This window comes from Etheostoma cragini, chromosome 13, assembly GCF_013103735.1.
Source record: "Etheostoma cragini isolate CJK2018 chromosome 13, CSU_Ecrag_1.0, whole genome shotgun sequence".
Taxonomy (NCBI): domain Eukaryota; kingdom Metazoa; phylum Chordata; class Actinopteri; order Perciformes; family Percidae; genus Etheostoma; species Etheostoma cragini.
In genome coordinates, this window is record NC_048419.1 from 1,613,773 (window position 1) to 1,626,101 (window position 12,329).

The 12,329-nt window shown below is 44.1% G+C and overlaps 2 protein-coding genes across 2 annotated transcripts in view; one reads left to right on the plus strand and one right to left on the minus strand.

The window, feature by feature from the left end:
- Positions 1-6,461, plus strand: part of LOC117955505 (E3 ubiquitin-protein ligase RNF43) — a 77,557-nt gene extending 71,096 nt beyond the window's left edge. The window contains exons 3-9 of the mRNA XM_034890045.1: positions 1,774-1,848; positions 2,035-2,169; positions 2,276-2,377; positions 2,493-2,663; positions 2,757-2,859; positions 3,254-4,783; positions 6,021-6,461. Coding sequence (XP_034745936.1) covers positions 1,774-1,848; positions 2,035-2,169; positions 2,276-2,377; positions 2,493-2,663; positions 2,757-2,859; positions 3,254-4,783; positions 6,021-6,046 — 2,142 coding nt within the window. The 3' untranslated portion in view covers positions 6,047-6,461. The remainder of the gene's footprint in view (positions 1-1,773; positions 1,849-2,034; positions 2,170-2,275; positions 2,378-2,492; positions 2,664-2,756; positions 2,860-3,253; positions 4,784-6,020) is intronic.
- Positions 6,462-10,365: 3,904 nt separating this feature from the next.
- The window catches only part of hpda (4-hydroxyphenylpyruvate dioxygenase a), a 7,088-nt gene continuing 5,124 nt past the window's right edge, over positions 10,366-12,329 (minus strand). The window contains exons 12-15 of the mRNA XM_034890046.1: positions 12,184-12,306; positions 11,975-12,091; positions 10,719-10,889; positions 10,366-10,675 (exon numbers count right to left, since the gene is read on the minus strand). Coding sequence (XP_034745937.1) covers positions 10,776-10,889; positions 11,975-12,091; positions 12,184-12,306 — 354 coding nt within the window. The 3' untranslated portion in view covers positions 10,366-10,675; positions 10,719-10,775. The remainder of the gene's footprint in view (positions 10,676-10,718; positions 10,890-11,974; positions 12,092-12,183; positions 12,307-12,329) is intronic.

A 12,329-nucleotide genomic window follows, 5' to 3' on the forward strand; every position in this document is an offset into this window, starting at 1 on the left:
CCCCCCCCCCCCCCCCCATTAAGTGCTGGTAGATGCCAGACGCTTGAGAGCATGTGCTGAGATACTGATGAAAAGGCTGCTATTTGTTTTCTCGTTGTCTTGTGGTGATGCTCGTGAAAGCATTTCTGGGCTTTTTTTAGGCTACATTGTTATAAACAAGAACAGAAGAAGGAGTTTCTTTGCAGATGTTGACCATACAAATTCTGGTCTCGTAGTGATGAAGACAACAATGTCTATCACTCAACTCTGCAGTTCCCCTCAACTCTACAAGGCTTTTCAGTATATCTTCTTTTACTTTATTGTTTCCAACTTCACTGTTTGGGGTCACTCTCACTGGTCCCATACAGTAGCACCGATTCAGGCAGCTGGCATCTGATTTCAGTGAAAATAGCTAAAAACAACAACATCAACCGCTATACACTTCCTGCTCAGCAGCGACACAGTTGGAGACTAGCTAGTGAACGTAGTGCAGCATTTTGCAGCTAAAGAGTCAGATATTTCCCTCCGTTGCTGGAGTCAGTTCCAGTTTTGAATGTAACACAAATGGGAGGAGATTAACGGATTTATGCATACTGTTGGCTGCTATTCCAACATTAGGGAGTGTGTATGCAAGTTAATAAAAGTTAACAATATGATAATAATGCTCTGCTGCCCATATCCAGCTGTGGCCTTGTGTGGGTCATCAAATGTAACTAAGTACATTTACTCAACTACTGTACTTAAGTATACTTTTGACATACTTGAACGTAACTTGAGTATTTCTATTTCAATGTACTTTTATACTTCTACTCCACTATAAGCCAGAGGGAATCTGCACTCCAATACATTTACTTAACACTTATAGTTACTAGTTATTTTTTACATAAAAAACGTATTAGTTTACACAAATTATATGATGGAGTACTGCACTACTAATTTACCCAGTAGTACATAACGTATCTTAAATGGGCTTCACATTGAAAAAATTCAATAAAGTCAGAATCATATATTTTATAATATAACACTTTGAAAGGAGCCACTTTTGCATAATGAGTGCTTTTACTTTTTATACTTTACACACATTTTGCTAATAATACTTTATGTACTTTGAGTCAGGTAACATTTGGTATTTCTAATTTTACTTTTGTAAAGGACCTGAGTACTTCACTGTTCACTGATGAACAAGTTCACTGATGTGCCGCCATGCTTTCTTTCTTTTAAAAATATTCTTTTATCTAAAATAATGAATGAGTGCAGGACACTTTCATGCATAGTTTGAATACAAAATCTCCATCATCTACATTTGCATGCAAGGCTGATGCCCCGACCGTTTCCTTTCATTCATAACACCGCTTCTTTTCACTTAGTCAAATAATCCTCCAGTATTTTTTTGGCAACATGTTTCCAACATGAGAGAAAAGGTTTAGATCAGGGAGCAGGGTTGTGCTGTGGCCTTCAGATTCCTGCGTACACACATTTTTAGTCAGTGTGTGGCTTCCAGAGTCAGGTGGAAAAGTGGCAGGAGGAGCTCTACTTTGGTCTGTGTTGTGAGGCCTGAGCTCAGTGCATGACTGCCACCTAGCGATGGCTTAACACACTAAATGGACTGCTGTGGTCTTCTACAGCAGTTATTCCCAGCCAGGGGTATGTGTACCCAGGGGTAGTCTACAGCCTTCACGTTCCACCTTTGGGATTGCTCAGGAAATTTCGCTGTACGCATTTTCTGTTAGAATGCAAGTATAAGTCTTACCGTATTGTTTCTAACTGTCATCTCTCCTGCGTTGTCTCCTTCAGGCTCGCATGGCATTGGACAAAGGCGCTCAGGCTGTTATCTTCGATGTCAGTGATGATGCCAACGCTGCTGCTGAGGTCAGTGTGCAGCCACAGTATTTCTCTATAACTTATGTGAGACAAAAAAAGCACACAGAAATGTCCCACTCATATTTCGGTGTATTTCTCTTCCTGCTTGGGTTTGCACAACACGCACACACACACACACACACACACACACACACACACACACACACCCACACACACACACACACACACACACAGCTGCGAGAAACCGACTCCCTTCCCCGTCCCGTCGTGCTGGTGGAGGCGGAGGACGCTGAGGAGCTGATGGGTTTGGTCAACAAGAACGAGGAGGCCAAAGTTCGTATTGAGATCATGGGGGAGCAGCCTACATGGGTGAGCAGTGAAACACATGGACACACCTCTCTGACTTTCCTTTGATTGGCTGGAACGAAGTAATGAAATAATATAAATATTATGCTCTCCTCTTCTCCCTTTGCAGCCACATTACGATGTGGGCATCCTGCTCACCATCGTCCTAGCTATTCTGACCATCGTCCTGATATTTGCGTTCCGCTACAAGTGCAAGTCCAACAGGACCTGGGTGAGTTGGTAGAAGTGTAAAGCTCACAGAGATGAGGGTGACAGTGGATGGTCTTCATTTTTGATGCACAGTTCAGCTGGAGATTTTTTCTAACCCTCGCTGCTTGTGTGTGCAGGACTCTGTCCATCAGCAGACCATGCGGGCCATTAGTCGATTGGAGACCAAAACCTACAGCTCCCAGGGCTGCTCGGGCTCTCAGCACCACCAGGCCCCCTGGGGGTCGGGCAGCAGCTCCAACTCGAGCCCTGTATGTGCTATCTGCCTGGAGGACTTCCAGGACGGCCAGGTAAGAGCAGAGAGAAAGAGCAAGGAACTCGATGAAATCTGTCCTGGTCAGCTATTTATCATCACATTTACCTCTGTTTCTCTTTCATCCCAGCATTTGAGGATCATCTCTTGCGCTCATGAGTTCCACAAAGAGTGTGTCGACCCCTGGCTGCTACAACACCGCACCTGTCCCCTCTGTATGCACAACATCATGGGTGAGGAAAAGCTTATTTCCGGTCAAGAAGGTGCCCATTAGACTGAAAAATGTAAAACTCAGAAAACCTTTTTTTTTTTTTCACTTTAACACATTAACAGTGTTATGAAGTTTAGTTTTCAATAACTTTTCATTCTCAAAATGAGGACCCTGATCATCTGGAAACATGTGGCTGTCTTTTCTAGTCAGGCCACATTGCGGCAATAGAAGAATTTTAGTCAGTTTCCACATTTTAACTTTTACTAATATCACCTCAGAGATGTTAAAGCAGACATATCTCTGAATTTTAACCCATTTTTGAATCTGCTAGGATAAGTTCTGTATAAGTAGAAGTGACTGTTACCCTGCAGTTTTCTGTCTATTCTGACTGCTGCGTTGGTCCCGTTGGTCCACAGGGACAGAGCGGCAGCCCCAGAGGAACAGACTCCAGCAGAGTGTGGAGCAAAGCCAGAGTTTCCTTCACCCTCAGCCTTACAGCAGCCCACGCAACCACCCCTTCCCCCAGCACGCCATCCCCTTCTCTATGAGGCCCCACTATCCTCGTGGACCCTCTGGACATTATCCTTCCCTGGGCCACTACACCAGCTCTTCTCCCATGGATGCCCAAACACTACGTTTCCTAACCAGCAGGCCGCTGGCGTCCGGCTGTGGGTACCACCTTCCTGTAGAGGGCCCAGGGAGGCCCCACAGGATTGGAGGTAACTGCAGGAGTTCCACCCACCACTACGCATCACGCCGGTCCTGCCACAACTATAGGTCATCCTGTCCGGCCCAGCGCAGCGCATCCAGCTCAAGACTGCAGCACACGGCCTCCGTCACACCACAGCCGCGTGGAGCGCCGGCCCATAGCCGGCAGGACGACGCCAGCTGCTCGGGCGGCAGCTACCACACAGAACGCAGCGGATACATGGCCGATGGGCCGGCCAGTGACTCCAGCTCAGGGCCCTGCCACGGCTCCTCTAGCGACTCAGTTCTCAATTGTACTGACGTGTCCCTGCAGGGGGTTTATGGCAGTTGGTCCACCTTCCGAAGCTCTCTGAGCAGTGATTATGATCCGTTTGTGTATTACGGGCCAGGGCCTGGGCGCGCCCCTCGCAGGAACAGCCTGGAGGCCGATGCCCAGGCCCGGCCCAGGTCTCTGGATTCTGTGGTGAACAAAGCGGGCTGCCCCGAGGAGCAGCCGCAGACTGTGTTCAGCCACATCCACTTCCACCGCCACAGACACCACCACTATGAGGAGGGGGAGCACAGCCAGGGCCCGAGCAGAGGCTCGGACGAGGAGCAGGGGGGCGTTGCTGCTGCTGCTGCTGCTGCTGCTGCTGCTGCTGCGACACCTGCTCCTCTAGTCCTGGACAAAGACTTGCCTGTCTGCCCTCCTAAGCACAGTCCCTGCCAGTGCCCAAAGCCAGACCCCACAGATCGACCCAGTCCTGGGACTGAGTGTCAGGACCATGACCTCAGCAGCCCTGCAGGACCTCCTGTTTCCTGTCTTGTCCCATTACAGCTTCAACCCCACTGCTGCCACCAGGGGCACGGACACACTCCCGCTCCTCTTGGGCGAGTGGGTGGCTGTGTGCTTGATGGGACCTCTGTCCGCTTCCACCAGAGCCTAGATCTGCAGGACGACCGTAGCATCCACATCCACTACGGCCAGGGCCCGGGCTTCTGCTGCTCCCCTCCGGAGCTGCACCCTGCATTGCTCCCCGTGCCACTCATTCTGGACTCTGGAGGTATGGAGGACTGGCCTTGCTATGCCGGGGCCCATGTTGTGTGGCAAAAGCGGGTGCAGCAGGCACACTCAGAGCCTCAGCTCTTGGGGCCTGGGACCTCTATGGACAGGCCACCCTGCCGGTTCCAGCACGGCCCTGGTGCCGACCGCAACACAGACATTTGTTTGTACTGCCAAACACTACACTACAATCAGGGTGGGTGTCTCACTTTGTTTCCTTAATAACATGACCATGACGGCGCTCAGGACATTTATCAGCCCGATAAGAGGACTAAGTCTGAACCAGGGGCATATTTTGGTAATTATAGTTATCCTGTCTGCAGAACTTGCTGAAGGCATGGAACATACTTTTCAAAATACCGCGATAATACCAAAAACCGTGATCATTTTGGTCACTAAAACCGTGAGGTTAAATTTTCCTACTGTTACTTCCCTAGTGATAATTTAGTACTCGCCAAACTAATTGGTGAGTTGTGGGAACAAGGCAAAGTCGCAGCGCAGTTCAGAGCCGCGTGAAAGGAGGAAAATATGTGATATGCGTTAACGTTGTTGAGTATTTGCGAAAACAATATTACTTGAGATAAATGATGAGATAGTAAAGTATTCTATTTAAAACAAATGAAAATAAATTATTTCTATCATTCTTTTAATGAACGAATAGAACAAACTGAACATTGAAATTAAACATAAAATGCACCACTGGGCGCCCAGAGACCTCCGTTGGTAGAACAGGCCCCCGTATGCAGAGGTACTCCTCGACGAGGCGGGCCCGGGTCATTCCCCCCTTTCTCTCTCCTTTCCTGTCTTCTGCTGTCCTATCAAAATAAAAGCTGAAAAATGCCCCCTAAGAAAAGAATCTTTAAAAAAAAATACACCACTAAAAAAGAGTGACAGTTACATTTTTAAGTGCAGTTTTCTACTGATATTTTCATTCAGCAAAACATCTTTGATTGTCTTTTGCGATGTGTCGCATGGTTTCGCGTTGTGCAATGTGTTGCGCCAGTAGATATCGCGATGACGATAAGAGAAAAGAGGTATATGGTGCAGCCCGAGCCGCCAGTTGGACCGGGCAAGAACCGAGCAGTCAGATGATCTGAGGGGTTAACAAGTCAACAGCTCAGCCTTTATTTGGAGGTTAAACTGCAAGTGAGCAACATCTAAAATGTCACAAATAAAGAGTTCCAGTAAATACGGTGATCAGTGCTCACAATGGACAGATTGGGTAAAAATGGTGTTTCCTCTTTCAAATCGGTTTTATCTGTATACAATCTGTATGTTCTACTGCTTGTCTGATTTGGTAAGTACTTTGTTTCTATTACAAATACTATAGGAGTGATGGAGAATATGCATGCATAGGCCCTGGGAAAAAGGTGTTCTTTGTTTCTCTTCATATTCTTTTTTAAAGATGACTGGAGCTGTTTTTGTGTCCCCAGGATCAGAAGAGGAGTCTGGTGTGTGAGACTTGTTGCATCCCCGTTATCACGCTGCTACACAGGAAACAGAATGGACAAGCCTCTCATTGGCTATCGCTCCCATTTCTTCCACATAATTCCACCAGCAATGCCTTGGTTCAGCCGATTCCCCAGCCCCCCCTCCCCCGGATACAAAGCTCACATACTGGAATGCTCTTTCAGATGAGTCAGCTTGAAAATGAATGTGATTAAATCATGCTTACATTTTTAGAATAATGCTAGATCCTTTATAATGTTTATATGGAAATATATTGAATGATTTTGGAGTTGCTGGGGAAGCAACTCATACACCACCAAGGGGGAAAAGTGTTTTTCTGTGTTTCTGCTCGTCAGTTATAGAAAGATTATTGCTCAACCCGGGTTCAACATTCAAAGTTGTTTTTTTTCCACTTGTCCAGTTGGGGAAAAAAGATCCTTCGAGAGGGGAAAAAAAAAAAGTTGGGGGGGAAAGTTTGAAAAAAAAATTCTTTTTTAAACCGTCAAAAACACCAAATCCTTCAACAAGCATTCTTTGAAAAGGGGCACGAGAAGGACAACCTCGTTTATGAAACGATGACGCCCACAACGGGCAAGTGGGTTGTTTTATTGACTTTCCGGCGCTGGAGTTTTAACTTTCCCCGGCCATCGGGCAACTATTGAACCCTGTTCCGAACATGACATCACAAGTTCCCATGCTCCCAAGCAACAAATGAGCCTCGCTTAGGGCGTGAAGTGGGACTCCATCTCGACATTGCTCACTCTTTTGCAAAATAACTTGATTTATTGTGAGAGGTACTTCCACCAGCGTGATCTTTGTCTTCCTTCGCTGAGTCCAGTCTCAGCTGAGAGAAGCTTTTCTCTCCAGCCTACCTCAGCTCAAATTTCTTAACATGCCTCACACAATGGGGGGTCTTTAAAGGTACTGCTGTAGTGACTTTTTTTTCGTCTTTTTTTTTTGTCACAACCATGTAGCTCCCATAACATAACTCAACAAAAATGCACCCTCATGGCAGTCTGTCTAAAAGGAGAGAAAGCTTGGTGATCATCCCCTCAGACAACCAGCCTTCAGCCTGAGGTTGCTGAGCCTTGCATGGGCCTTGTTTTAAATAACGGCAGCTGTTTTCAACATGTTTCTATGTGTTAAGGATCATTTTCTGTTTCTTTTTTTTTAGTCTGTAATTGTTTTGTTTTTTAACTTTCAAAAGGAACCGGTTTGACTGAATTATTACAAGCTTTTTGCCTTGTTCTTGTCATTTTTCTTGCCAGTGTTCTCTTGCTGTTAAACTGCCTGATCAGTGCAGAGTAAACCGGCCTCATCGCAAGGATGCTGCTCCTTTAACGCCTAATTCATCACAATGTTTTTTATCCTCCAAAAAGGATATAAACCCACCCATTGTCTTCCAGCTACTAAAGCTCTAGAACATTTCAGCCATAGAAAAGAGATTGACTATATCTAATGATATAACTGGAGCAAAGCCATGCTCGGTAGAGCTCACAGTCCCAATCAGCAGCTCAGTCTGTTGCCTTAGCACCAGGTGTGCTTTTTCTCCATGATTTTCCAACTGTAATGGGTAGAGCCTGAGAAATGTCTCAGGAACAATCAAACACTGGAATAAATGGGGAGGATCACACCTTAGTTACAGTAATGACACCCGAGTCGGTAAAAGATCCTTTGTCGTGGCGAAGGTGCATTGCCAATCCCTGCTTTGAAGGATCCACCTTGAGTCAAAATCAAACACCGTATTTTAAAGATGTTTTTTCATTCACATAAGTCATTTTTAAAAACGTTTAATCATCTCACCAAATATAGACGACATATCAAGGTTTAACCCCTATCCCTCTCCTCTTATTTAGCCACTGTGGGAGACTGTTAGCCAGACTGACAGACAGACAAAAAAGTGTTAGTATCACAGCGTAATGACTCAGACGGTGTAGACAAAAGTCGCAGATGTCTCTTATTTTCAGGTTAGCCACAGACTTTTCCATGCCTGCATGTACTTGGCTAAATAATCAGAGATCCGAGCTAATTTGTTGTAATGTGGACTTTTCTCCCTTTAAGGATCTTAAAGTCAAAATGGGAAAGAAGCAGTCAGACTTCAGATCCAGTTTAACAGCAGACAAAGATCTCATGGGTATTGCAATGTAACCAGTAGCACTTACTAACGCCTCATATGTGCCTTATTCATTCAACCTGTTCAGAATCCTAATCAGGAACCTCCCAACACTCTAGCTCTTACAGGTCTAACCAAAGTGTCAAAATCTTGAACACAGTGAATTTATAACATAGTATGTGTTGTGCCTTTTTTCCCCCGCTTTCCCCAGCTTTAGTGCGTAACGTCCATTACATTCAAGCCATCGCCAAGTAAGTTGCAACAAAGCTAATTAAGACTATCCGCTCCACACAACTCTCTCTGGATTTCTTTCTTTCTGGCGACTTTGGGGCACAAAAACTCAAGAAACCATACCTCCTCTGAAGAGTCTACCATGTTTTTTTTAATCCTTCATATCCTCCTTGGCTACCTGTGTGGAGAACGGGTGGGGGCGCGTGCACGATTACAGGCACAAGGCTTGTGTCATCTAGATGCAACAACAGTGTTGTTGTCATTACTTAGAATTCCTCATGGGGGGGATAGAAACTACGCACCATAGCTCAAAATCCCAGAATTAAATGTGCTTTCGATGACAACAGAGAACATGCCAGAATTGAAGTGGAAATCATTTTGGTGTCAATATTTTGGACAACCATGCAGAAATGTTCCGCAGACCCTCGTACTAATACCTCACTTTGAATGTGTCAACGCAGCGTCCTCCAGCTAAAGGATCAGGGGTTCCTTGACTGTTCTTGTCCGTGTCCAAACAGTCTCCCAGACTGAGATGGAAATGACTGAATTACAAGCAGCACTTTGGCTTGAGCACATTTTATATTAAAGAAAAAAACACAGTGTAAAACTCATGGTATTAATTATGCCCCAGACCATCAGCACATGAAAAATAGCATTAAGTGATGCCGCCGCATATCTCATGTGATTTCATCCTGTTCAAGATCTTTCCCTTTGTGTTTTTTTATGTGTTTGTTTTGTCATGTTTTGCAAGAATAATGAGCTGAAGCTGCCTTTTCTATGTGTAAAAGTCCCTACAGAACATTAAGGGTATGTCAGTATATTTTGGATACTTTGTGTACAAAAAGAGAAAAACAAAAAAACAGAAATGAGATAGTGTTGTATTTTATATATAATAGAACATTTCAATATAGTGACATGTCACTAATATATTTATTTACTAATATATTTATCCATTTTGTCCAGGTTTGAAAGAGTTGTGTCTGTATAGACTGAATGTTTCTATATAGAAACTGACCAGTGCCATCACAGATGTATCAACCTGTCTTCATTCCAATTATATGCAAATAAATTATTTTGAAATAAAACCTCCGGACTGAAAACGTTGTATTTGCAGGAAAATCCAAAGAAACTCCTTCAACCTCAAAGGAGTTGTGCTTGCATGCCTAAAAAAGAAGAATTACTCATTACATTGATACACAATACAATCCTAAGGAAGTAGGAGGGCAGAGAAACTGTGGCTAGAGTATATAGTGTGATGCTACATGATTAACGGCAGACGTTGTATGATAATTGGAATAAGGATCTCAAAGTACCACAAAAGTGCCTATATAACCCCTAAAGAGCATCACCAGGGAGGGGGTAGGGAACAGGAGGGTTGCTGGTTTAAGTCCCTGTTCGGACCTTAGTACCGAGTGTAGACTGGGAGCTGGAGAAGTGCCGCTTCACCTCCTAACCTAACCTACAGCCAGTCTGGGTGTTAACAAAGATTGGATGTCTACTACTGAAAGCGTGTGTGTGTGCGTGTGTGTGTGTGCGTGTCAGTGTATGTGCAAAAGACATGGCTTACTGCAAGTAAAGTGTTATAGAATGTGATCCCTATAAATATGCATGTATGTAGCCAGACAGTGACCAATGGCATGATCTTTTATGTGAAGGAATTTAGAAAACACTTCTTTTATTTAGTAAAGATAGGAACCAAAACCCTGTGTTGGGAAGTGTGAAACTTACTTTAAGGCATGAAATTTACTTACATATACATTTGTCAAGAAATAATAATAATATAATAATAATAATACACTTTTCCCAACATTAACATACTGTAGGTGAATTGTTCTGTCACTGAACACTGTCCTTTTGACAAAGAGCACGTGGGACTTTGCTTATCATTTGATCTCAAACTAAGTGTGCGACAGATTTAATCACTGCAGCTGTGAATGCAAAGGCTGAAAAGAGAGAAGTCTATCACGCTCCAATAGATTTCAGCGGGGATTTAACTGACATCATAATTATTTAGATCTAAACCATGACTTCAAGTCATATTATGTGACTGATTTGGGGAAATACTGTACATTTATTCACTTTCTTGACTTTCTCTTGGCCAGAAAACAAATCATTATATTTTCCAAACTGTCAAACAATTCCTTTAAAATGTGTACCTGTTTCCCAAACACACATGCGGGATCATGAGTATCTTTATTTATCTATAGACAACTTAAAGCATATCTGATAACACTTGCAGCATGCCACACAAAGATATTCAACACTTGTGTTTGATGGACTGTGTTGTTGATTGCCATGAGCTATATGCATATATACAATATATATATATATATGTATATATGTATATATGTATATGTAGCAGTGTAAGTGTGTTTTGGCAGCAGCAGTCGGAGGATCAGTTGAAGGCTCTGGCCTGCCCTGTGGGTGTCAGCACAGTGAGGTTGCCCCTGGCGTCTTGGTCCTTCTCTATGGCCTCAAAGAGAGACTTGAAGTTCCCTGCCCCGAAACCCTGGAGAGAGAACAAGCACACACAGATGGCTAATTACTCAAAGATCTAGCGTCTTCTGTGTCATTTGTTATGGCTCTGGGGAGCTTCTCTCAGACACCGTTCAGGGTGTTCAAAAGCTTTGATGTTGGATCACGGCAGATAAATATCCCCACATCCACTCCTCTCTGACAGGGAGCTACGCTCACCGGGGGCCCTGCAGATTAATCATGTAAATATTTTCATAGATAATCAAAAAGATCAACTGTTGGCGGTTGCTCTGAGGAGATTCTTTGCTGTGGTTCAGATTCAGTTTCTCACTTTCATGCATTGTGCATCCACATCTGTAGACTCTGCCAGAGGGTGACAAGACGTGCCTGTTCTGACAAGCAGAATGGGCGCTAGGTGTTTTAAATGAAGTGCCACAGGGTGCAACCCAATCCAAAGATCCCCCTCGCTGTGAGGCGGGGAGCCTTTTAATCTGGATCTGTGATAGATTTACTGAGCTGTTACAAGTGGGCTACTGTCATACTGTTCTCACTGGGTGGGACCTGCAAACAGATTTTCAGGTGAGAAAACCAGTGGTGGAAGAAGTCTTCAGATCCTTTACTCAACAGTACTAATACTACAGTGTAAAAAATACTCTGACTCTTACAAGTAAAGGTCCTGCATTAAAAATGTTACTGAATTATCATCGGGAAAATGTTCTCACTTAAAGTACTTAAAGTAAAAGTACTCAATGCAGAAAACTCCTAATGATTTCAGCTGGGGTTGTAGGTCGTTATATGTCGAGTAGCTTACTTTATAATAAAGCATTGTATTTTACATGTGTTTTATGTGCAAAGATCTTAATGTGTAAAGTAACTAGTAACTAAAGCTGTCATTTTAATGTGGTGGAGGACAATATTTCTCTCTGAAATGTAGCGGAATAGAAAGTGGCATGTAAAGAACGGACTCAAGTAAAGCACAAGTAACTCAAATGTGTACTTAAGTGCAATACTTAAGTAAATGTACATAGTTACATTCCACCACTGTAAGAACCAGGACCACTAGATCATACCACAAGTACACATAGTAGGATGACCCTCCAATGGCTACGGTGCACTTACGAAGTGATTGTTCCGCTGAATAACCTCCAGGAAAAGGGTTGGTCTGTCCTGCACAGGCTTGGTGAAGATCTGAAGGAGGTAGCCCTTGTCATCAAAATCCACTAAGATTTTCAATTCCTTAAAAAGAAACAAAGATAGTGTCCGGTTTAGAACTCAAGCAAGAAGACTGAAAATAATTTCCGGCTGGCTGAAATATTACGTCTCCTCACCTGTAAGCGGTCGAGGTCCTCCTTCACCTTGATCTTGGCGGTTTTGAGATTCCTCCGGAGGGTGTCGTAGTACAAGTCAGGTGCTGAGAGGAACTCCATCCCTCTTGCGCGCAGGTTCACTACCTAATTTAAGACCCGGGGGGGGG